Source organism: Spermophilus citellus, assembly GCF_964194105.1.
Source record: "Spermophilus citellus genome assembly, chromosome: 2".
NCBI lineage: Eukaryota > Metazoa > Chordata > Mammalia > Rodentia > Sciuridae > Spermophilus > Spermophilus citellus.
In genome coordinates this window covers 235449763-235477020 of record NC_138183.1, presented here as the reverse complement: position 1 = coordinate 235477020, position 27258 = coordinate 235449763, and the positions used below count along the sequence as shown (strand labels likewise).

At 45.2% G+C, this 27258-nt stretch overlaps 1 protein-coding gene across 1 annotated transcript in view; it reads right to left on the bottom strand.

The window, feature by feature from the left end:
- Positions 1–27258, bottom strand: part of EXT2 (exostosin glycosyltransferase 2) — a 154555-nt gene that overhangs the window by 31025 nt on the left and 96272 nt on the right. Inside the window, exons 9-10 of the mRNA XM_081278809.1 lie at positions 16245–16434; positions 8328–8494 (exon numbers count right to left, since the gene is read on the bottom strand). Coding sequence (XP_081134935.1) covers positions 8328–8494; positions 16245–16434 — 357 coding nt within the window. The remainder of the gene's footprint in view (positions 1–8327; positions 8495–16244; positions 16435–27258) is intronic.

The window sequence follows — 27258 nt, the reverse complement described above, 5'->3', positions numbered from 1 at the left end:
TAGTTGTTAATCTGTTGTCCTGAAGCCCACCTCTCCTTCCCCCTTTCTAAATTCTGCTTTGTGATGCTGAGGCTGAGATGTACACATTACATTTTACCTTTACTAGGTGGTTTCCTGTTAGATTCTGTCATAGGAGGCAGTAGTGAGAGATAGGAAACCAGGGAAATAAACAGACCTTCTTTCTGTTTTTCTCACTTTTTCTGACAGTGTATCCCCGCAGCTGCAGGTGGTTCTGACCTCCCTCTCAACACTCCCAGAATCAACCTCTTCTTGCCCCCTCAAAAGTACTGGCAAGAGCCAGCCAGTGCCCCCCCCCCCAGGAGTCTCGATCTCAGCCCTGGGCACATCTACTCCAAGCTTCTAGGTCCTAATGACCCAGCATCTCCTGTTCCTCCAATCCTGTGGGCCACAGATGTTTCTTGGAGTCATCAACTCTATATACTTTCATCTTTTTGTTCTTTTAGCTCTGACATCTGTATATCAGAGAACTTCATATATTAAATTTATTCAGTTGAAACAGCTAATATGGATTCTGTTTTCCTGAAATACAGAATTCTTATTTGTGACTGTAAGAATCTGAAAGAAACTGCTCAGATGTTTTTATCGTTATCAAGGAGAAATATTAACAAATGATTCTGAATGGCACAGAGGTAAGGACCAGAACAGTTTATATGAAGTCTTCTTAGGTGGCATGTCATAATGAGAACAGCAGGAAAGGAATTCTGACCATACTAGTGCCACTCACTGAACAGGTGATATGTGTTTGACAAGTCACTTGTGAGCTCCAAGTAGCTTGTGGGTGGCCTTATCCCTAAGTAAAACTCAGCAAGCTAATCATCCCCATGTTTTTCTTCCTGCTGAACCTTTATACTTTCCTCAAGAAATCACCAGTAAAGCCATCTGGGCCTAGAATTTTCTTAGTGGGAAATTTCTAACAACCCAAATTCTTTAACAAAAAAAAAGATTACCCATATGTTCTGTTGAGTTTTGTGCAAATTGCAATTTACAAAGAAGTCTTCCAAAGCATATAAATTTTCATAGTACTGTTTTAATTCCTGTGAGACTGTAATGACAATACTCGTTTAATTCCTCTGTATTCCTCATAATGAGCACTTGGCTTATCTTTCTCTTTTTAAGGGTCCAGCCAGTTGATCCATTTTGTTCATCTTTTCCAAGAGCCAATCTGTAGACCTGTTAATCTTCTCTGTTGATCTGTATTCTACTTCACTGATACTAGCACTTACCTTTATGATTTCTTTTCTTCTACTTGTTTTGAGTTTAGTTTATCATTTTTTTCCTTAGATTCCTAAAGATAGAATGAACTTTTGGCCACTGATTATAGACCTTTGTTTTTTTTCTAACACAAGTATTTAATGCTATAAATTTCTTTCCTGAGCACTGTTTCAGCTGCGTGGCACAGTTCTAGAACATAGTTTAGTTACCATGCTTATTTCACACAGTATAACCATCCTCTAGATTCATCCATGTTACTGCAATTGACAGATTTTTATTTATTAAGGCCCAATAGTACACCATTGTGTGTATATATATATATATATATATATATATATATATATATATATATGTCCATTTTCTTTATTCATCAGTTGATAGACACTTTGGATGATTTCATATCTTGGCTATTATGATGAATAATGTTGTCTTTCACTCTGCTCACTGACTCCTTTACTATAAAGAAGCTTTTTAATTTAATGCAATTCATCATCTATTTTTGCTTTTGTTACTCTTCATCTTCTTTTCTTGAGTTTTGAGAGCTCTTTATATATTTAAATACTTTTCTCAGTCTATGACTTGTTCTTTTATTTTCTTAGAAGTCTTTTTTCCAAGTGGTATTAATTTTTATTAAATTCAACTTAACCTTTTTTATGTCATAACTTGTCTCTGATTTAAGAATCACTGCATAAGTACACTAAAATTTTCTCCTGTTTTCTGCAATTAACTTATTAATTTATTTATTGTAGTACTGGAACCCAGGGGCATTCTACCATTGAGCTACATCCCAGTCCTTTTTTTTTTTTTTTTTTTTTTTTTGAGACAGGGACTCACTGAGTTGTTCAAGCTGGCCTTGAACTTGAGATCCTCCTGCCTCATCCCCTGCAAGTCCTTGGCATTACAGGTCTGTGCCACTGTGACAGGCTTCAATTAGTTTTATATTAGTTCTTGCATTTGGAACTAGGATCCAATACCTATTTTGTGTTAAATTTCTGCAATATGGTAAGAGGCAAGGGTCAAAAATTTTTTGGGGGGCGTGGTGGTGGTGCTGGAGATGGAACCCAGGGCCTCACACACGATAGGCAAACATTCTATCACTGAGCTACATACCCAGCTCTCAATTTTTTTTTTAAACATATGACTGTTAAATTGTTGCAGCACCATTCATTCAATGAAAAGATTGTCTTCTCAACACTGAACTGAGTCGGCTTCTTTGCTGAATGTGAACTGATGGTGTGCGTGTGCGTGTATGTGTGTGTGTGTGGTCTATTTCTCTTTCACTGACCTGTGTCTGAAGTCACACGGACACCACAGTGTCTTGACCTCTGTAGCTTAGAGAAAGGCTTCACATTAGGCAGAAGTCCTGCAGCGTTGTCTTTTTCCCTTGCAGAGCTAGCTTGCCAATCTCACGACAGTAACCAAAGCTTTTCAAAGCTTTTGGGGGCTCTGGTGGGGACTGCTCTGAACCTTCAGAACGAGGTGTGAAGAGCTGCCTCTTGGTGACAGTAAGCCCAGGATCCCTGGCACAGCACATCCTCCCATCGTGAGCCTGTTCTGCAGCTTCTTTTGGCACCATCTGAGTCTCACTAGACTTATCTGACATATGTCTTGTTAAAATTTTTAAGTATTTAATTTTTTTTTCACTGCAAGACTGTGATTTTTTTTTCTGTTACAGACTTTTGGTAATATAGTTGACATATGATAAATGAACATTACAAGTGTATAATCTGATATTTTAACATGTCAGTAAAGCCATCACCCCAATTAAGAAAATTAACATATTTACTTCCTCTCTTCTTAGGCCCCTTTGTTATTTTTCCACCTACTCTTTATAGTCTGACCGTCTCCATTCTTTCTCTAGTCAACCACTTTCTTTCTGTCACCATGTTGAATTTCTACCATTACATTCATTCCATTATATGGAATCACCAAGTTCATTCTCTTTTTCATCTTGCTTCATTAACTCAGAATAATTATTTTGAAAAATATTCATGATGTATTAACAGCTCATTCCGATTTACTGCTGAGCTGTATTCTACTGCATGGATAGCTGTATCACTTTTTATTTACCCACTGAACTACTGACAAGCACTGGGGATTTTCTTCTTCCAGTTTTTGGACATCACAAATAAAAGCTGCTATGAATATTAGTGTACAAGTATTTGTGTGTAGAGGTATGTTCTTCTTCCTCTAGGGGAAACCCCGTAGGAAGAATGGCTGGGTCAGATGGTAGATGCTGCTATGCCATAGATATGGTTTTTCCCAGAGGGTTCATGTGTGACAGGATGATCCTCAGTTTGGTGATGCAGAGCCTCTAACAGATGGGGCCCAGAGGAAGGTTCTCATGTCATTGTGAGTGCTACTGTTAGAAGGGTAATTAAGGTAGCTCTCATGGGTCCCCTGTGCTCTCCTGAGCATGAGCTATTATAAGAGAGAGGCTGACCCCAGGATTGCTCTCTGGCTTTCTATTTTGAGATGTGATCTTTCTTCCACATACTCTCCTGCCATTGTGACATCATCTGCCTTGAGGTTCTCGCCAGACAAGCCAATGCTGCTGCCTTGCCCTTGAGTCTCCTGAAACTGTAAAATAAACATCTTTTTAAAAATAGAGGTGTCCAGCCTCAGGGATTTTTATTATAGCAATAAAAATAGACTAATAAAGATATTTAAAATTTTAAACTTTAAGCTGTTTTACAAAATGGTTTTGTCTAGATTATGAATCACCATAAAGAAGGTCATGCAGGTCATTTGTTTCACATCTTTTACATTCATGCTGATAATGGGAGATTATTCATTCATCAAATATTACGGAGTAACTGTGGAATACAAGGAACTGAGTCAGGCATGGAGGATACAGTCATGAACAAGACAACCATGGATCCTGTCCAATGGCACTTTCGCTCCAGAAGAAAAAGCAGACACTAAATAACATAGTTCACAATTAATGCTTTCCTTAGAAGGGAGGTATAGAGTGCTAGGAACCTAATGTAGAGTGGGGACTCTGAAAGCATCTCTGGGATGAGAACCTCTAAACTGAGGGTGGAATAATGAGCAGAACTTCACAACACACACAATCCTAAGAGACTGCATCTATTTGGTAAGTGCCATAAAGGAATGGTGTGGGTTCTAATGTAACTCCCCTAGGATGCAAATTGTTATTAAGTGATTGATTGATGGATTGATCTACTTACTCAGGGGGGCCTGCTCCCAATTCCTAGATGAAAATCAATCCCAAACTTTGGCAGTAAAAAAGAGGACTTAGGAGTCTGTCATCTTATGAGAAGAACCCTCTTCTAAATAATGAAAACAGCAGTCTCTCTCATGAATCACAGCAGATTCATGAACAGAGTAATGAAAGTCAGAGCGTCAGGAAGGGAACGGTGGTGGCAGGCAGAAGGCAGCTGTCTGGCACGCCACCTTCTGTTCCCCAGGTACTTGTGGAGTGTTTTCCACGTGGTAGGTAGGCCCTATGTCACCTTAACCGATGCACAGGATAACCTTGCAAGTAGCTGCTGTCACTGCCGTTTTATGTAAGAATAAACTAAAACACAGAGATCATAAACTGCACAGCAACGAGGAAGAAATTTGGTCAAGGGGTATCCTAAGGTAGCCATAACATTACTTACTACACAGAAGTACTAGGATAATGACCCTAAAAAGCATCAATGGCAGGGGTGTCTGAAATCTGTTTGCCTTAACTTCAGAATCATTTAGTGATAGACAGCAACCTGCTGGGGGCTCTAAGTGCTACCTTGGAGAACCAGTGGTCTCTGACAGATGTTGCTCAGGGTAAACATTTGAAGACAATCCATAGCACAAACTCCAGTCAAACTTCAATTCAGATTGGTTTAAACTTTGATTTAAATTATAACTCTTCCGCTTACTGGCTATAAAATTTCAGGCAAAATATCTAATATTTTTTATTTTCTTTTGTTTTGTTTTGGTACTAGGGATTGAACCCAGGGGACTTTAGCACTAAGTTATATCCCCTGTCCTTTTTATTTCTTGAGATAGCATTTCACTGAGTTGCTTGGGGCCTAAGTTGCTGAGGCTGGCCTTAAACTTGTGATCCTCCTGTCTTAGCCTCCCGAGTTACTGGGATCACGGTGTACACCATTGTGCCCTTGTTTAGTCTGATCACAGAATGAGAAAAACACACCGTCTTTGTATTTTTCATTTGCAGAAAGAATGAAGGCAGTGTGGGTAAGCTAAGGACACTAAGTGATAGGAACACAGGAAGTCGTGTATGCAGAAGGTAGCTATGAGAGTGCTCCTTCCCTAGCATCTGAAGAAGGCCCATGGAGGAGATGAGGCAGCTTCCTGATCTCACTCCTCTAGGATATGCTAACTCCTCAGAGGTGATGTGGAATCCACCCAGGCATCAGGGGACAGTGGTGAGACTCCTCTCATCCAACCCTTTCCTGCACGAACAAGCTCCCAGGTGAAAAAGGTCCCAGGTGTCAATATTCCTGAGATCTCAAGGTTTCAACTCAAGGTTGAAAGAAACCTCAGGAATGCATTTCACCCATCTTTCTTTATTAGACCAACTGGAAATACCAAATAGGCAGCACTCTGTCCATCTTGGCTACATCTTTCTGAACGTTCTTTTTCCACCTCACTTTTGCCATGAAAATAAACACAGGTACTGTCTGAAGCCATTACGTGCAACAAAGAGAGAGAATACTGGCAGAAAAAAATTACTCTTTTTTTTCCCATGAGTTGACTAGAGAAAATAAGTAGGCAAGTTAATGGAAGAAAAAGTAGCCCAAATCTCCATCATGTCAGATTAGGCCCCAACTTACTTTATAAGATTCCTGTAGCGCAAGAATTAAAACCAAGAATCAATAAATGGGATGGATTCAAACTACAAAGCTTCTTCTCAGCAAAAGAAACAATCAGTGAGGTGAATAGAGAGCCTACAGAATAGGAGCAAATCTTTACCACAAGTACATCAGATAGAGCACTAATCTCTAGGGTATATAAAGCATTCAAAAACCTTAATACAAAAGAACAAATAACTCAATCAATAAATGGGCTAAGGAACTGAATAGACACTTCTTGGAAGATGGTATACAATCAATCAGCAAACATATGAAAAAATGTTCATCATCTCTAGCAATAAGAGAAATGCAAATCAAAACCACTCTAAGATTTCAACTCACTCTAGTCAGAATGGAGCTATCAAGAGTACAAACAACAATAAGTGTTGGCGAGGATGTGGGAAAAAAGACACACTCATACATTGCTGGTGGGACTACAAATTGGTGCAGCCAATCTGGAAAGCAGTATGGAGATTCCTTAGAAAATTTGGAATGGGACCACCATTTGACCCAGCTATCCCACTCCTTGCTTCATACCCATAGGATTTAAAAACAGCATACTTCTGGGATATAGCTACATCAATGTTTATAGCAGCACAATTCACAGTAGCTAAATTGTGGAACCAATCCAAATGCCCTTCAGTAATGAATATATAGGGAAACTTTGGTATATATACACAATGGAATATTACTCAGCATTAAAGAGAATAAAATCATGGCATTTGAAGGTAAATGGATGAAGTTGGAGAATATAATGCTAAATGAAGCAAGCCAATCCCAAAAAACCAAAGGCCAAATGTTTTCTTTGATATGAGGATGCTGACTCATAATGGCGATTGGGGGGGAGCATGGGAGGAATGGAGGAACTTTAGATAGAGCAAAGGGGAGGGAGGGAAAAGGAGGGGGCAAGGGGGTAGGAGTGATGGTGGAATGAGTTAGACATCATTACCTTAAATACATGTGTAAGTCACGAATGTTGTGAAATTACTTTGTGTACAATGAGTGTCTTGAAAAACTGTGCTCTATATGTATAATATGAAATGAATTGCATTCTGCCATCATGTATAACAAATCAGAATAAATTAAAAAAATGGGAACCACAGTACACCCATACTCTAGATGTAATGATGTACAGGTCATCTCCTATGAATGAAAATAAATCCAAAAAGATGTTTTAATGGCTATTCTACTCTTCATGCCTTTCCCTAGTCAATTCTGCAGTGCTCACAGTACTACACAACTATCTATTTTTTTTTTTTTTTTACGCTCAAATGGTGCTATATTTAAAAAAAAAAAAATCTGGGAAAACTTAAGTTTTTAATTTTCGATTTTGGTGGTGGTGGGATTCCTTATTCTTGCTCATAAAACCCACCTTTGATTTAAAGATTTTAAAATAAATTTCTATATTAAACATATGTAGTTAATATGGTTTTGTGTAACACAATTTCATGAATCCTTGAGAACTCCAAATTCAACAAATCCTGAGTAAACTAAAGAAGATGGCTCCTCTCTCCCAAAGACAGGGTGATCCCGGAGGACAGATCTCAGCACTTTCCCCTGTGCCAGCTGGACCTCATTGATTTTACTCTCCACTGTGCTGGCGCTGACACTGCGGTGGCCCCTGCCGAGCAGGCCTCTGTCGCTGTCAGGCTGCACACATCCTCCCTGACAGGTCTCGTCAACTGGATTGCTTCTCGCCAGGCCTGGGCTCTGGCACTTTCCCCTGGGGAGACCTTTGCTGGTCTCCATACTTAACCCCTGAACCCAGCGTAATCCATCAGTCGCAGGAGTACGCAGGGATGGGGAGTGTTTCTCCCTGAAGACAGGCGGCTGGCCCCTCTACTGAGAGCTCAGAGCGCCAGCCACCAGCAGGGTCTGTTTTCTGTTTGTCAGCGTCATGGCGTCTTAGCTAACTGAGTTCGTTTTACTGTTGTGGTGCCCAGCTGCCCAGTCAAGGGAAATGCTGTTGGAGGAGACATCAATTAGGTGCTTGTTAAATGCTATGGACGCTCTTTGAAAATGTCCCCTGGGACTCTCCCTGGGAGTTCCCAATCAGAGGAGGGCCCAGTTGTCATTTTGGAATTGAGTTTTCCCTGAGGTTTTAAAGATCAGTTTCCTATCCACATTCTCATGGCTGGTGTTTAAACTCCACTGGGAGATTTTAGAAATCATGACCCTGGAGAATGAAATACAATGCTTTTTTCTGGAAAGACAAGGAAACAAGACAAGCTGTAACTAGAAAGCCTGTTCCCATCTTGTTTAAAAGCTGCTCACCTCATAACCAAACTGCAGCTCGTCAGAGGTCAGCATGATGATGTCGTCGTCGATGGCCAGCACAGCCTCGGTCTCGATCTCATCGTAAGGGAAGAAGCGGTTACTCAGCTTGTTCTCGGCGGTCCTCACGACTTTTAATGGAACCCGGATTTTCGGCCAGAGAGAATCTAGAAGAAAAATAAAACAAGGTCTTGACTACTGTCTAGCCTTTAATGAGGAGACAAGGTGGCAAGGGCATCAGCACTTGGAAGAAACTGCTGACATCTCTAGCCCCCCGCCATGAGCAAAGGCACGAGGACTCGGGAGGGGGTGTCTCACACGTGTGTCCTTGTCATAGTGGGAAACAGACACACATGCACGTATTTCTACCCTCTCCACATCCTTACAACACTACTAACACTGCCTTAACGATGATAAGTTCATTGGCTCTGGCTCACAACTGAGAGGCAGAGAAGTGAAACAACTCGACCCAGGTCATGAAGACAGGAGGAGAGGGGCTCAGGACCTCGCTTTAGTATCAGAACTCCACCACCTCCGGCAAAGACTCTGCAACACACCTCCTTGTCCCCACGCCCCGCTCAGAACCTGCCTTCAGCTATGCCAGGAAGCCCCGTGCCTTCAGCTAGCACACTGGGCTTTCAGAGCCCTCCAGGCTGGTCCCAGACCAGCTGGTCACAGACCAGCCAGACCCTCCGGCCCAAGAGCACATAGCACTGGACCAAGGCCTAGCACTTCATTCCTTCCTCCCCGACTCACTAGGTTTGGTTTCTCATCACAACCAATTCACAGGGTAAATATCCAATTTCCAGGTCCAGCTATATGGGATTTTCTTGTATAATGAAGAAATACCAACCCATGTCTTGCCTCTCACTTTTTTCCCATTCTACTTTGAAATGACTGGAGCAATTCAATCATAGGTTTTTGCTTTTGAATGCAGCATTTAGCAGAACATGAAGTTAATCTTTTTCTGTTATAGTAGCAATGTCCACAGACCTGGGGTTCCTCGGGGAGGCAGTTCATTGTTCACATAATATCTGTCAAGAACAGGGAGGCCCGGTGGCACACTACTTTCAAAAAACGCATTATGCAATCAAGGGGAATATCTAATTTTTGTGGGTCATGAGGCCCCAAGATGCCTGTGTCCACTCCCAAGTCACCACACTGAAGGAGACAGGGAAGGCCAGGGGAAGAGACAGCCCAGCTGTCCAGGGCACTGCTGCGGCCCTGCTACGGTCCTGAGGGGGCTGTGAAGGGGCAGGCCCTGGGGTCAAGGAAGATCAGCTGAATTTCAAAAAAGCCTACAGCAAAGAACCTAAAAAAGTGGTCAATTCCAAAAAAGTATGTTTGGGAAAGGGCTGAACCTGAGACCAAATAAACAGGGCAATGGATTACTGCCACTTACTATGACAGCAGCCACCTCTAGCTTCATTCCCGGCACATCATCAGTAAGTATCTCTGGGATAAATGAGAGACCCAGACTTGCGTTCTGCATCAACTATGCATCTCAAGCAAGTCCCTTCTTCTCATATAATTAAATAAGCAGAGATGGGGACCTTGATTACTTAAGTGATACGTGCCAGATCCTTTACTGTCATTCAACCCTCCTGACAATCCTAAGAGGTAGAAATTATTTATAATGTAGTATTTATATGACTCAGAGAGGTTAAGGAACTTGTCTGGCAATACACAGCTAATGAACAATGAGGCCAGCGCAGCTCCCTGCTTCCCCCCATCTGGAGCAGAACTCAGAAGGTCCAACCACCCTCACCAGCAGGCATCCTCCTTCCCTGCATCTCACTTCTTACCTCAGATAAATAAAATCCCCGACACACAGCTACTATTCCCAGATCCTTTAAACCATGACTTATACTCTCCAGCTGAAGGTGACAGCCCTACATTCTAGACCACTAGTTCTCAAACGTTTTGGTTTCAGAATTCCTTCATGCCCTTCAAAGTGACCGAGAAGCTCAAAGCACTTCACAAGCAGGAGGAAGGGGCTTTTCTGCGGTCCTGCTGCACCTTTTCCACGTCTGAGCAGCCTTGGGTTGCTGAAATCATTTCAGTCCATCTGAAGACAGTTTGGGTGGGTTCTGGGCATCTCTGGGTGGGTTCCACTGCAGCCCTTTCCAGTTTCCAGCAAGCCCTGTCCCACCCCAGGCCGCTGCCATGGGGTTCCGTGGGAGTCTGAGCAGGGCTGGTTTCCTGCTTTCAGTCTTGGTCTGCGGCACTGAGCAAGCTTCCCCAGGCACTGGGCCCCCACTCTGCTCTTCCCAACACAGTGGAACCTCAGGCCCAGTGGGGGACTGGGCTCCCAGGGTCACTTCCTATAGTCTCTTTTTTAAAAATTTTTTGTTTGTTCTAATTAGTTATACATGACAGTAGATTGCGTTTTTACATATTGTCCACAAATGCAGCATAACTCCTCATTCCTCTGGCTGCCCCTGGTGTAGTCCCTCCAGTAGTGTAACCATATGTGTATGTAGCTTCCTATGATCTTAAAGTTCTCTTTATCAGGTTAGTAGACAAATCCTGTTGTATGTTTATCACTATTTATATTAAAATTTTCCTATTCAAATCACCGTGTGGTTTCTGTCTTCTAACGGAACCTTGACTGTAGTGCAATGAAAGGGAATTTTCCCCATGGTCTCCAGTTATGAACCCTAACTTTCACTAGGTGAGTTATAGGGCAAGAGTTTCCTGATGTTGCAAACTGTCTTCAGATGGACTGAAATGACTTCAGCAACACAAGGCATCCTTTTGCCTGAAATGCGTGAACTTTGGTCAGATTTCTAGTTGACATCAGGTGAAGGACTAAAGAAAATAGCTCTGTGGGCCCAGGACTCCAGAGAACAGCAGCAAACACAGCAAGAACACAGTCATGCAACAGCCTAGGCCTCCCGTTAGCCAGCTGGACAACCCAGACATGTCCACCACGCTGAGCCTGCATCTTCGACTGTGGGGCAGGACTGGCGACCCCCTTTGTATGACCAACTGAGCAGGACCACAGGTGCTCAGCCGCACAGCTCTTGGCGCATGGCAGACACCCGCCCGAGGTCAGCTATGTTTCCCTTGAAAGTCTGTGTCTGCTGCCAGAACCAGAGGGTTTCTCGAGCCTGGCGTAGTGGTGGCCAAGCTCATGCTACCCATGTCCATGTTTAGATAAGCAGAACCCCTGCCCCAGAACTCAGAGCGTCTCATGTTCTCACAAAACTAAGTGACACGGAACCTCTGCCATGTCACTTCCCCAGGGTAACCAACAGCTCCTTTCCCCCATGGGTAGAGAACAGGTCTGCTGCTCTGGGGGAGCAGAAACGAGCCCCCATGATGGACGGTGGGCTCTCGCCCGGGGTGTGGATGGCATGTTGGCCCGATAGGCACTTCCACGCTCTCCAGCTACATGTATCCAAAGAATTACTTGAGACAACGTCCCCAGGGAGCTGACTTGTTCCTGTGAAGTCTTTGATGGGAAGTTTTAGAGAGTGATGAAAGCCAGGGGGATGATATGGGGCACAGATGGAAATGCAGAATGAATCATGGGTGTGTTAGAAACGTGACGACTCCTTCCTCGTAGGCTAGGTCTGCGGAGCAGACAGCTTCCACAGAAGGAGCCTCCATTTCAGTGGCCAAGTGTCCAAGGACCACCATCTAACAGGTTCTAAAGGGAACTCCCAGCTTCCTGGACTCTTTCCTTTTTCAAATGAGCTCGACTTCCATGACAGGGAAGGCTTCAGTGTCCCCCTATGGAGGTCAGGGACAAGTGGGCAGCCATGCCTTTAATACTACGACCCTGACAGGAAATTTTAATTCTGGAAAGTTTACCTTTTTTTTTTTTTTTTTTTAAATTAGGACTGGGACTACAGAGGGTGAAGAGAACTGCAAGGCAGATTTGTGAAAAGGGAAGAGACTTCTCTCCCCATTAGTAATGAATAGACTGATCCTCTGTCTCTCTGTGAGCCCTAACAAGAAGCTAGTTCCTCTATATGATCCCAAATCAGAGAGGAGACAGACGAGAGCCAGGGTTTTCCTGCACTGAAATGGTCATCTAAAAGGATGCAGTTGGCAGGAGCTTCTGACTGAGAGAGACCCGTGCTAACTTCTGTCTCTGCCCCTTGCTGCTTTTGATTCAGGCAGATCACTGACTGAGTTTCACTTTCTTATTTATATAAAATGGGGATAATGACAGCTTCCTCACAGGCTTGTCATAAGGACTGGAGGTAACACATACAAAGTCTTCTCCACTCCTCATCCCAGCGCTGCCTCCTTCCTGGGTAGAGCAGCGTGCACTGACCAGCCACAACACTGCTCCATCACCATCTGCAGAAGGGGATGCTGGGAAGCCCTAGGAACTCCAATTCTCTGCTGATACCTTAAAGAGGTCCAGACAGGACACAGAAGGAAACAGTGTCAAGGCTGGAAATCCCCAGGCTCTGCTCTGTTGCAGAGCCTAGATGAGGCCTAACTCCTTCAAACTCTAAATGCAACAGCATGCCCTTGCATCTCATATCTCATCCTATGGAACTACAGCAGGCAAAACTTTACAAGTGTCACCTTTTATTCACATAAAGTAACTTAAAAAATGGTTCTTCAAAGGCACTGCTGAATTTCTGAAAGATAAACAGCTGAGACAGGTGACCTGTTAGTTTCACAGTATGAGCTTTGGCCCAGCTCACGGGAGAAAAAGAACTCCTTGTGTCAAGGACCCTTTTTTTTTTTTTTGTACCAGGGATTGAACCTAGGGGTGCTTTAACCACTGAGCTATACCCCAGCTCTTTTTATATTTTTATTTAGAGACAGGGTCTCCGTAAGTTGCTGAAGCGGCCTTGAACTTGCAGTCCTCCTGCCCCAGCCTCCCCCGCAGCTGGGGTTAAAGGTGTGTGCCATCACACCTGCCAGACACAGGTCTTTTTAAAAGTATATTAATTAATAGTTTTCTCCATGTTGGATGCTGAGAGAGATGTGAGAGAGGAATTCTCTGTAACTTGACAAAAGTACTACAGTACATTCAGATTGGCTGAAGATGACCCCAAGCCTATCCTGCCAATCACTGTCATATACACAAAGTAAAATATTAGATTATCTCCACACAAAAACCCTTTAGCCTGCTTCAGAAGTCCCCAAGTTGCTCAGTGTAAAGTTGGTGCCCAGGACCCTGAATGCAGCTCAACGGAAGGTAGCTGCTGCTTTGGCTCCTGCTGCCCTGTTGGGTTGACCATCCTGACAGCGCCCACCCTGCCCACTAAGGACTGTGAGGGTCACATCTGAAGCTGGGGGTCCCTTAATGTCAATTCAAACCTATACCTGGATTAATTAAGACTACAGGCTGAGTTCCCTTTTCTGAAGTGTACAGTGCTACAGCTTCCTCCGGACAAAGGCTGGGCCCATGCAGACGAACTCAACCTTTACCAGGCTCGGCAACTGAGGAGCTAGGAGGGAAAAGCAGGAGCCTGTCTTTATATTGACAGAGCTCAAAACTGCTGTGATGAAAGCTCACTAGAGAGTTCTATTGCCTACTCTTCAATATTTACTTAAACTTCAAACCTAGCCATTTAGAGTTAACTGTAACCAAAAGAAAAAAGTACTTGGTTGGATCCAGGAAAAAAAGTGGGAGGGTGCAGACTGCCGCCTGCACCAGCCCTCCCAGCAGCAGATGCGTGAACCACAATATTTATTTTAGTAAATGTAGAGAAAGTGAAAAACATCACTTTCACCTCTAAAATTTCAAAGCCTTTTTTTTTTTTTTTTTAATATACATGTCACTAATGCTACACTTGGAACATCAGATGCCTTTGCTGGCAGGAGGACCAGAGCTGACGGCCCCTTGACCAACTGAACACGCCCACAGAAGATCAGCGTGGTTCGTGTTCCCCCAACAGCTGCACTGCGAGAGCCAGAGCCCCGACCCGAAAACCACCGTCAGAAAAAAGCCAGTCCATCAACACGTGTCAAAATGAGGGCCTCATCAGTTAAGGGTTCTCTTTCCTCCCTAGAGCCAAAATATTTAAAAAATAAACTAAACTCTTGGTCATAAAATTAACCATTACTCTTTAGTAGGGTCTACCAAAAATTAAAACTGAATACCCAGCTCCAAAGCTGGCCCACACTCTGCCTTTAGCCATGCCAGCGCACAAGCCTGGGCTGAGACATAAGAAAAAGATTCCTCCTTTCCCACACCTGCCCCGAAGAGTGACTCCAACTCACAATGCTGAGTTCACTTTATGCCCAAAGAGGCTGATAAGCAGGGGTATAAGAAGGCTCCTTGGCATTTTTTTAGTTTTGTTTTATTTCTGATTGGCAAGTGATAACTGCATGTGTTACAGAGCACGCGGCGGTGTTTGAGAACACACAGGTGTTCTGGAATGGGCGGTCACCAGTGTGTCCCTGGCCTCTGCTCCAGATTCTGCCGCTTCACCTTCCCTGCAGGAGGACTGTGGGCTAAGCTGGAGGCACAAACACATGAGAATGAACACAGTGACAGGGACATTCCCTCCACAGTGCACACGACCCATCAAGGGCCCCACAAGCAAAGCAGAGGTCAGACTCACCTCCCTGGGAAAGGCCGCCTGTGCAGGGCCCTGCCCGCCACACTGATCCTCTGGGGCTCCTCGATCTCTGCCCCGCTGGCTCTTCCTCCCTCCTTAGGTGACGCCAGCGCCTTCCTTTCCACCTCTCCCTCTCCTTCTCCTTTATTAGAAGCCAAACACAGCAAAACCCAGAAAACTGACCGTGCTGCAGTGAAGCGGCAAAGGAAAAAACCCCGGACCAGAAAGCTGGTCAGCAATAATAGTAATGATAAAAGCAGCTATGCTTCAGGTACATTATAGGACTCTCGTCAGAATAGGCATTTGATTCACTCATCCTGGCACTCTGTGAACCTAAAGAGAGCAGATGATTCTTTCAGAAAACAAAAATCTCATGAAGTACAATTTTTCAAACGTCTCAGGACACACTAAAGAATTTTATTGAGCAAATTCTGATTTGCCTAACAGAGACAGAAATATGGTCTCATTCCGGCCTAGACTACAGATCTACTACTGGAAGTTTCTAGGGTCAACTCTCCTGACTTCAGTATAACCAATTAAAAGGACTAGCCATAAAAAGCACAGATACTACTGTCAGGTAATAAACTAGACCTTATCGGTGACAGTGGTGCACATTACAAACTTCAAACTCATTCCTTGCTCTAATCCATCAGAAACTTCCTGGCTTTAATAGGCTATAAATGGCAGGAGCTTTGAAGTCCCTGGGATTAGGATCAGTAATAGACAGACCGAATGAGAAACCAAATGCAGGTGGAACGTACTCTATGCGTCCCGAATTAAAGACAAATCCAATTAATCAAACAGTCTGTGATCCTAGCTGCCAGCCAGCAGATTACACGGGTGGCCCAGTTGAGGGCCAGAGTGACTAAGGAGGACTCGGTGGCAGCGTGCAGTTCGAGCTCCCTTTAGGAGCTGAGTCCCGGCCTCCACGGCCCGCCCGCCTTCCCTGTGGAAGGGAGGCCATCCTCCTCAGTGGGTTTTGAAGGACAGCATGGCATCAGAGCTGAGATAAGGAAGGAGAAGACTGATGCCTCTTAAACTGAGTTTCCGTGTAAACAAATCAGTTGGGATGGCCGGGGGCTGAGATCTGTTTCCCAGGGCTGGTCGCCTTTGATCCTATCGCCCCTCAGCCCTCAAACACGTGTGGCTACAGAGCGTGCCAGGGCTTGGAGTTAAACAGGCCACCTTAGAAAGGAACGAGACGATGGGGAAGAGAGAAGCGGGGTCATGCTGCCTCACAGATGACACTGTTATTGGCAAAGGGAGAGATTCATTTCAAACTAACTGGCATCACTTGGCCATCCACAGTCCATTCAGCAGAGAGTTGGCCAACGCCTGAGGCAGGGCCTCCTAAATGCATCTTCCTCACTCTTCTTACCTTCTGGGGGGTTTTTATTCTGATTATTCCAGACGACCAGCAGCTTGGACAGACTGGGCACCTTGGACACCTCGGTGATGACGCGGAAGAGGCTCTCGACCCGGTCGTAGGTGAGGACAATGGCGGTGAACCCCTGCGACTGCGGCGGGATCAGCGGGAGGAAGAGCGGGTTGCTCACACTGCCCCACTTCTGCAAAAGGACAGGTCAGAAGGTTAGGGAAGGCGCTGCAGCAGGAGGCTGACCCCAGCCACCGGCAAACCCAGCCGTGCAGCTGACTGCTTTCACCACCATCATGGCAAGAGCCTCTCGGCCGTTCAGTCTTCCCCCCGCACAGCCTGCGTGGGGTCCCCTGGGTTAACCTGGGCTCTAGACCAGTGAAAAGGGAGCAGAGAAGAGACTGAGTTAGACATGACAGGTCACAACACACACCTGCCTCCTTCCGCCCCAAATCAGCAGCATGGCAGCTGATGCACACAGAGGGCTGGAGAAGGGCCCAAGGGCCAGAGGGGACCTGGGAAGGGGTGCCCTGAGAGGCTCAGGAGGTAAGCTCGCCAGGTCGCCCAGTGCCTCGTGAGGTGGAGGAGTGGCAGGGTGACCGCAGGACTGCTCAGAAACCTCTACCAGAAGCAGCTGGAGACCCAGAACCACAAGCCTGCCCTTACCAGATGCAGCCAGAATGTCACTCTTTGCCACAGCCCAGCTATGTTCCCTGAGGAGACTGACGCTCCAGACTTGGAACACAGGCACAGCTGAGGCACACACAGGTCACAGCCCACCCGCCGAGTGGGGAGCCTGCAGCCTTCCTCCCCTTCAGTTCCCAAGCCCTGAAGCCATGCAGCCAGCCTGGCACACCGTCTGCCGGTGACACCCTCCAGCCATGAGTGGGCCACACAGAGTACTCCTCTCAGCTTTTAGTGTCCCCCTCTTCATCATGAAGAGATTCTAGCATCACAGATATCTCAAGAGCATCTTTGGTGGGAGTGACAGAAACCAAAGGAGCAAAGAAAAAAGGCACTCAGAGCAAACAGACCCCGAGGCAGCAGAAGGAAATTAAAATCACCCAATAGCAAGTTATATCTTTGGGGAGATAAATATTTTTTTTAATCTATGAGAAAGAATAAATTGCTATTTTTATTTAAAAGGATCTATCAAAGACGGAAAGAACTCTTGGACATGAAAAACATGATAGTTTAAAGATTCTTTAAATGGGCAGGATTCTGAGATGAAGACAATTTACTGCATTCCAGGGATCAAGAAGACAGCTGAGGAATAGGAGAGAGCAGGGGAGAAAATCCAGGAGGTCCAGCATCCACTTAACAGGAGACTCCAGGAAAAGAACACACCGGGGAGGGAGGAAACGGCTCTACCAAAGAAACGGAGTAGCGTCAGTAAAAAGACGGAAGAGGCGAGGACTTCAGAGGACAGAGAGCACCGTGGGGCCAACAAAAGGAACAGAGGCAGACACAGCACCCAGAACCATCACCACCTCAGGGCACCTCAGGGCACGCACTGCTGCACAGGGGACTGAGGCGCTGCTCACGGTGCGTGGCTCTTGGTGGTGGGCATGAGTTCACTGAACAGTTCTCAAACTTCTAAGTCTGAAATTTGTTCAAAATAAAATTTAAAAAGGAATGAAAGAAATCCAATCTCTCTCCTACCAATAAAATATTAAATTATCTAAACATAGCAATGTAAGCAAAAAAAAAAAAAACTTTGTACTAATACTAAACAGGAAAAGCTTATTAAAATGTTCTTATACTTTTTGACAGCTTTATTGGGATATAGTTCATAAACTATATAATCCACCTATTTAAAGACTATAAGGGTTTTGGCCTATTGGTTTTTTGAAACTGGTAATACACACAATTTGATTTTCCATTTTAAACATTTGTAAGTATACAACGCAATAGCACTGATTATGCTCATGATCAGGTTAGCATGTTTAAAGCTCAGGACCAACTGCCTCTCCACACTCTGGATTCCCCAGTTCCCCTATCCATGCATCCATACCACAAACAGACACCCATCCCCAGTCTCTGACTACAGCTGCTTGCCAGACAGAGCAGCGCGGGGCAGGAGATGTACACAAGCACATGGGCTGCACATGGGAGGGACTGCAGGAGACGGGGGTGGGGTGGGGGTGGGATTCCTGGAGTCCTGATGTAATCAGCACATTAAGGCTGAAATGACCACAGGATGCCATAATTGGCTCTCACAACTAAGAGACCCAATAGAAAGGTTATCTCCCCAGTGCAACCTTGTTCCCATGATGTTACGCACTGGTAATGTCTCAGGAAGACCCTGGATTTTTGTATTTATGCCCTAGCATCTGACTACATTTCTAGGAACCCTTTTCAGTTTTTGACCTGAGTCTTATTCTTCATATCTTCCCGACATTTATGGAAACTGAATTCAGTAAGTAGCTCTACGTTTAGGCTGCAATTAATTCCCAAAGGATGGTTCATGTCTACCTGCCATTACCATCCTCAACCCACCCCTGGCCTTCCTGATATGATACTCCCTGCTCTACACTTGATGGATACCATTTTAAACGGAAAAGAGACTAAAAGGATTTTTAAAGATGTGCATAAGATAATCTAATGTGTGATACTGAAACAGTCAAGATTTACTGAGCATTTACTAAGTGTGAGGCACCATGCTTGACATGTATTAGCTCAACTAAGACCCACAACAAGGCTCAAGACAGTTATGGTGGTAGCTTCCTTTTACAGGTGATGGAACTGTAGGAGTAAGAATAGTGGAGAGTAGTCAAGGCTGTGTGACCTGGAAGTCATGGAATGAGGACAACAGCCCAAGCCACCTGACTCCAAAACACCAGCTGGGTGGCCCTCCCTGCACTCCCCACCCGTACTCCTTTACCAACCTGCAGAATACAGAGATCGCGCTGCTACTGCACAGACTTCAGAAGGGGAAGTGTGGGGAATGCCAGCTCCACCTCTCCTAGCTCCTCTCTGGACAAAACTCCTGAAAATTCTGAATCCTGTTATCAAATGGACCAACAAGCAAGAACCCACCCAAATACTACTTCCGAGAGTACATAAACATTCCAAATATATGACACTCTGACAAAGTGAGCACATACATTTAGAAAGGTAAATACAACACTGACACAGAGGGAAAAACTATTACAGCTCCAACAAAATGCGGTCTGTTCTAGGGGAGAAGGGAGGAGAAACCAACACACCTAAATACCATTGTGACACTCAGAGAAAAGAAAGTTCCCTGAGAGGGGTGGAGTTTGGTTTCTGAAAAGGAATGCCCCAGAATAGAAACTGAGGAGTCTCTGGAAAGATGTCCCAGTTCTGCCCAGTGCCTCCAGATGACAATGGGTCTGGTCTCGTGGTGAACCTGCCGGCTCCATTTGGGAAGTGGGTTGTTAGGGAAGGGGGAGGACAGGAAGGGATGCCGGGCAGGGAAGTGGACAGTGGCTTTTCCTGGTGTCTAACTTTTCCACACCACCCACCTGCCCCCCAGGTAGGGCTTGAGAACTGGAGAAAGCAGCACGCCAGGGAGATAGCACAGGGACATGACAGCACTGACATCCCATCCACGATGTCCCATGAACACAGAATGACATGGACGCGGGGGGGGGGGGGCAGCAGGCAGCAGAGGAGCCATGGAGAGCTGCCCAGTGCTCAGCTGGGGGACACACGGCCAGCATAAATGCAAACAGCTCCAAAGGGAGGCTTTGTGTCTGGGGCAACGCGGGAATCAGTGGTCCCAGTCAGGTTCTTCCACTCACCAGCCATGACCCAGCAAAGCGCATGGCTCTCCTGTGCCTCAGATTTTCTGCCTATAAAACTCTACCACCACCACCACCACCTCCTAGGTGAGACGACGCAGTACACATAACACACCCCACACATACAACAGCTGAAAAACAGCAGCCAGCGCTGATCACACATGAGTAACTCTCTCTCTGGGCTTTGCTCTCTGCATGCCTCACCTAAGCCACCCGAGAGCCCTTCAGCACCAGAGTTCTAGAGGAAATCATTCCTCCTCGGTTGTTACTTCACATGCTTTAAAGGCCTGCTTTATCTAGATTCTACCTCTACTTATTCCTCTCAAATATAGTCTTTATTTCCAGCACTTTCTCTTTTTCTTTACTCTTTGTTTCAGCTTTATGAAAGCAAAAGCCATAACACACAGTACTGAGCACAGTACCTACCACTACTCAAAAATTTGCTGAAAAAAAATTAGTAGGTCCCAGAGGGACCAGGTTATGTTCTGTCTGCTCCTCAAGTATATATAGGATCAGGGGCCCACACTCAAATGAGGGATGCTTTGAAATGTTCCCCAACTTGGTTCATTTTATTGCATTTACAAAGAAGCTGAAGCATAGAATTTTTTAAAAAATTATTTATTTTTAGTTGTAGTTGGACACAATTACTTTATTTTATTTATTTTTATGTGGTGCTGAGGATCAAACTCAGGGCCTCGCACATGCTAGGCGAGTGTTCTACTGCTGAGCCACAACCCCAGCCCCTAAAGTATGGAATTTTATAGGGATGTTTGATGAGGGCTTTCACCTGGGCCTTTCTTTCCATTTACTCTTTTTGTGAAGTTACTTCTGTGAGCAGCATCAGTACCTTATCTGTAAAACGGGACCACAGTACCTACATCCCTAAGTAACGATGACTAAATGAGACTACGCACCCAAATACCTAGCAAAGAGCTCAGCACAGAGGCCGTGAGTGCAGCTGAAACCAAACCCAACCCTCTCCCTGCTCATCCCAACGTGGGCTCCTCCTGCCTGCCTGCCTGCTAGCACACGGGCATCAGCACTCCCCACGTTCATTCATTTAGTCGCCTCTTCCTGACCGTAGAGTTTAAGCCTGGGATGACGTTAAAATTAAAAAATGAACTAATTTCTTCCTCTCAAAATACTCATAATTGGGTGGGGAAGACAGATAGGTGAAAAGGCAAATCACAGTGCAGAATTCTAAGCAGCAAGGTATGGGGCATCCCCAGACGGAAGCACAGAGGCCCGTACAACCTCCAGCTACCACGGGAGACAGGCAGCCCTGAGCATCTGCAGGAGCAGCAGGAGCAGACTGGCCCAAGATGCCGGCGCACTGAACAGGGTGCTCAAAGAGACACGCAGGAAGCCACAGGTCCAACAGGGTCAGTCCCAACGAGCAGGGGAGCAGAGACGAGGGGACTCAGGCAGCTGAAGACATACCGTGAGGAGCCCTGTGTGGCAGAAACTTTTAAAAAGTTACACAATTAGCTTTATTCTTTCTTTTGAAACTTTTCTAAGTATTATTTTACTGATAAATTAGCACAGCTACCTTTATGTTCTAATTCAAAAGGTCGTAAGTAGGAAATGCCGATCCATGATGAGGCTTCGATGCCAATTGCTTTTCCCCTCCTCAGACATAATCCCATTTGCCCTAGGAACTCAGTGGAGAAAGGCTGCTTTAATTGGGGTGCACGCCTTCACAGAGGCTCCGCTCCACTGGGGAAGGTCAACAAACCAACCCCCAGAGAAAAATCCTACTGGAGAGGGACATTTAAAAAACGACATTTAGTCACCTCCAAAATACCCTTCAGAACTGACCCCCTGCTGGCTGGCCACAGAGAGTGTCTACAGTCTGGGACCTCTTGACCCCACTTTCTGCAGGAAACCAGGCAAATTTAAACCTCCGTAATTTACTCAAGACTCTGACTTCTGCCAGGGAAAAGGCAAACAATGCTGGCAATTAACTGATGCCTGATTAAACCTCCACTGTGGCCAGAGGGGCACGGAAACAGGCACCTGGCAACAGAGGCCTCGGAAGAGGCAAGGCCCGGCCACCAGAGCAGCATCTCGGAGTCCTGCTTCAATGCAATTTCCACACAGACTCCAGGGAGCTGCTCAAGGATGGAAGGAGAAAACTGAAGCAGTGGTCGTGTTACGTGACCGTGCGCGGGCCTCTGCCTTGCTCATCTTTGGTCCACCCTCCCGCCTCCACTTCTCAGGCAGACAATGCATATTAATTATAGAAGCTCCAATAAGAAATCCTGCATTGCTAAATTGCAGTCACATCAAAGTAACCCTAACAGCCTCAACAAGGATCAGGTCACAAGGCCACAGTCGGGAAGTTCTTTCCTTCACTTTCTGGAAAGCTCTGGTGCTTTCCAAACCAGCAAGAGGGAGTTGGTGGCTCAGGTTTCAGGATGTCTTGAAAGAAAGTCCTTAGGAGACTAAGCTTAGAAGTCAACCCCCAGGAGAAGAGTTTCCCCTTCAGAAAGAGACCCAAACTCTTGGCAATCAGCTGTACCTCCAGCAATCCGACCCAGAAGCAGCTCTCGGCCCCACTGCGGTCTTGTTTCACCTTCTCACAGCTGAAAAGGTCCCAGCAGCCCTACATGAGCCTGACCACAGCCATCCTGGCTACAGAAAACAGGAAGCACAGTGCACATGAATGGCTTGTGCTAGCTTCTAAATCTCTTGCTAGAGCTAGGTGAGGACTGCAGAGTCACGAGTGAGGACAACTACCTGTCCTGCCTAGGACAGATGCGCTCAGCCAACCCCAGCCAAGCTCTAGCACGGGAGGCACCAAGTAAAACACAGGTGGTTCAGCATCTCACTACCACTGGTCACTGTTGGTGGGGGGCGGTTGGTTGTACACAGCTTCCTGTGAAACTAGCAGCTTTCGGCAGACATCTGAGTCAACCCATATTTGATTTGAATGGAGGTATTTTGCCTGAAAGAACGAGAAGTCAGAGAAGAAAGGGAGAGAGAGAGAAGGGGCCTGCTGCACAGAAGCTTTGAGCCTGGTAATAAGCAGCCTTACCTATTCCTACCTTGATAGAAAGGGTACTTTTCTTGGCTGTTTTGAAGTTACCAACCCTTACCTCAATGTGGTTTCAATTATGAATTACCAGACTAAAAGGGGAAAAAGCTTTGATTTATTCTTTTTTGCTCCAATTATGCATGATGTGTTTCCACTGAAGACTTTGAAAAGTATTTCATCATGCCTCTCATCCTGAAGTGGTCAAAGGGCAAAACCAAAAGGAGTTAACCCCTTCGTTTCTCCTCCAAGTTCAAAGAGACTTCCCATCAGTGGACATACCTAAGGCCTCTGAAGCAAACAGCAACGAGGGGGTTAATCACCAGCACCGTATCACTGACGCTTAAGGGTGGTGTCCCTTGTCCAAGTGGTGAGATGATATTTATGTTAATGGCTACTGGGAGATTTGAAAGGGGCAATCAGTAATGTGGCCGGTGCTGACTTAACCATTAAGCCTCCACAGCCCCAATTACCCATGGGACTCTCCCGGGTGTGGGCTGAGTGGGGAAACCAGAGAGTCACAGACCTCAGGATGTCTTCAACAAGAATCTCTTAGCTCAAGAGAAAAGATCAAGAGTGAGGTCTACCTGCTGCCTCATGTCTTTAATTCAGTTCACTCCCCAACAATAATGGTTGCTCTGAAAAATAGGAATCATACTAAATCATACCAAACTCCCAGCTTACACACGAAAAAGACACATGGAAGATGAAGAAAAGCAAAGGCTAGAAGTCCTCTTAGGTTTCAGACAACCAAGAAAGACAGCAGGTCATCAACTCTCAATTTCTGCAACCTGTTTACAGTTAGCTGTTCACAAATGAGCTTTCTATGAGGTGCGGTGGACATTTGGGTGCACTGGAGTGACAGGCATTGACTGATATGCAAAGATACTGAACCATAAAGATGGACTTTGGGGTCATCAGAGTGGGTCAAACGTCCCTACTCTCATCCCTTTTCCTTCACATGCTCTTAAGCTCCGTGTGTCCACTGTTGTGCTGCAGTTCACCATGGCCACTGGGCTGTGCCTTCACTTTGCTTATTCTACTGAGTTTGTTGATCTTCCTGGGTCCATGGCTTGGTGTTACTAACAATTCTGAAAAATTCTCAGCTATTCTTCTTTCAGAAATGCTTCTTCTTTTCCTTCTGTAACTCTGATTAGACAATGTGGGACCTTATCCCTCTGACCTCCAGGTCACTTTCCTTCTCCACATTTTCCATCTATTATTTCTTTGTTCTAATAACTGAATCGAATATCTAACAACTGGAAGTCCTTCCAGGCCTGTGTCCCCAGTGGTTCTCACGTAGGATATTGCCTTATTTCCTCCTGGCTTTGTGATTTTGACATGGGCTACTTGTTTTCCCTGGACCTTCATGGACTGAAAGTGGGTTCCTCAAGAACAGGGTCTGTGTCTGCTTCTGCCAGTTCCCAGCAACACAGGGCCATGCTCCACCAAACTCCCTGCTGAGACCACACCTATGGTGTGAACTGGTGACCATGGTTGGCTGGGGCTGCAGTTCTCCAGACAGGTGTGCTTTATCCTCTCACTGAAGGCACAGAGCTTCTGAGTCCTGGATTTGTCCAGGAAGCTCTTGTGAGACTTCCCAGCCTGGGCAGGTCCCAAGTGACCAATCCCACTCCCCATCCCCAACCTGACCCAGCGATGGGGCAAATCCGCACATCACCCAGAGCTGCAAAGATTTCCACAGTGAAAGTGGCTGTGGCTCCCACTCCCCGGGGTGGCCAGCCCCACCTTGTTTCAGGGGCCAGCACACAGCTCACTCTCAAGCCAGGTCACAACAGGGAAAGCCACCTCACAGCACTTCCTTCAGCAACTCAGCTGTCCACCTGGGAGGGCCACTTAGTCTATCTAGTCCATCATAAAGCCTGGTCAGAAGTCTTCCTGTATTTACTCTGTAAATCTAATTATGTGCCACTGTCTTTCCTATTTAATTTGGGAGCCAAGTTTATCCATACGATAAACACAACTGTCATGGAAATTGAGGAGTACATTAAAATAGATGAAAGGATGGGCAGAGAATGTGCACATCAGATAAGCTGCCACACTCCTTCAGACCTCCATTTCCTAACCTAAAAAATGAGGGGATAAGGTGGGTTTTGGAATAAATATGGCTCACTTCCTTAATCTCTAAGCATGGGGTTCACAGAATGCTGCTGCTGGGGCCACGAGGATAAGACAACAGAAAAGGTGTAAGAGCGCCGATCTGGGTACAAACGACACCCTGCTGCAAATCTCAAAATCTTCCTTTCCAGGAGCCCGTCCAATTCTAAGTTTACGTTTCCATATGACTAAGCATTCCTAGTTAGCCCTCTGTACCGGAGGGTTCTGCATCCAAAGATTCAACCAACTATGGTTTTAAAATATTTTTTTAAAATTGCATCTGTATGAACACATACAGACATTTTTTCCTTGCCATCATTTCCTAAACAATCCCAGTATAACAACCATTCACACAGTGCTGAGGTGGGATGAGGGTCAGGAGTAATCTAGAGGTGATTTAAAGTACATGGAGTGTATGCACAGGTTATGTGCAAACACCATGCCATTTTATAAAAGGAACCTGAGTGTAAGTGGGTGTTAGTATCCATGAGGGTCCTGGGTTCAACCTCACATACACACCAAAGGACCGGTGTATTAGTGGCCTTATCATTAACAAGACTTTACTTTTTAAGATTCTTCCCCATAGACTATATCATTAATTTTTCATAAGAGTTCTATGAAATAAACATTATTCCCATTTTATAGGCAAGGATAATGGATTTCATAAAGATAAAAAACCCTGCACCTTCAAGGGGCTATGGCTGTGGCTCAGTGGTGGAGCGCTCACCTAGCTTGTGTAAGGACCTGGGTTCAATCCTCGGCACCACATAAAAATAAATAAAGTAAAGGTATTGTGTCTAACTACAACTAAAAAATAAATATTGGGGGAAAAAACCTCACAAGGTCAAACTAATAAATGCTTTTGAACTCAGGTTTTATTCCAAAATGTCCTACTCAGTGCCCTTGACCCCAGTCGGTCATTGGTCACCAACTGTTATGCTATTTTACTAGGGCTACTATCGTCAGCCCTAAACCCAGCACGACAGATGGGCAAACTGTTGCACTAAGAGTCAGTAAGAGACCTCGAGTCACTCAGATCATCGCCAGGAAAGAGGGGCTTAAAACCTGCAGTTCAGAAGTGTCTGGGCTGTAGTCAGCTTGCTGCAGGCTCCAGGTTAAACCCATCTGAGTGCCTCCCGAAAATTCCTGTTATTATGCAAGTTTTAGCTACTTCAATTTTTTCTTTATATAGCACTGAAATTCACATTTGGCTAAATGCCCACCCTTCTTCTCTAATGCCAAACTGCTGTCAAGAAGAGCAGGAAGGGTGGCCGCTGATTACTTTTCAGGTAGTAGAGGAAAAAGTTGACATTTCATCCTCCTCTTGCTTGGAAAGGAAGCCAGACATTTATAAGAGCCTCATCTGGCTATGGCCTCCATCAGTGGGATGGACAGAAGCCAGTTAAATGGCTCAACATAAGCCATATTAAAAGAATTTGGAATGAGGAAAGAGAGAGCTCCATATGTTGATCCTTTTAATAATTCATGAGTTATATCAGTCTGCAAGTAATAAATTTCACTAAATATATCTATGGTATGATTACTTAAGATATTGGCTAAGATGCCACACCATTGATTTTATTGGTTTACAATTTGATATATTAAAAATAATGGTTCAGCTGTTTGACGGTGCAAAAGATTTGGATTATTTTTAGAATACGGTCTTCAAATAGGCAGCCATTTCCCCTGATCTGTTACTTCATAAGTATACTGAAAACATCTGAAAGAAATGTCTCAACAAAAAATCTGGTAACTTGTTTGAGTCAAACAAACAAGGCTGATCTATAATCCAGAACGAAAGTGTCCAAGAGTGTTAACGACGGCTTACACTGCTACTTTACACGAGAGGTAAACAGATTCACACTTTCACCTGACCACCCCATGCTTTGAAAACACAGTTTGAAAGAGGAGCTCATTCTCGGGCGCGGGTGTAAAAATGTGTGTTGGCAGCTGGTTGGCTTCTCGGGCTTGATAAACAGGAACTCTTGGGAATGATTGAATTACAGCCTAGGGCGCCCACACTCAAAACACCAACACAGTCATGACCAAGAAAATCAACGTATTTGTTCAGTGTTCAGCTGATAAGGGCACAGCCACC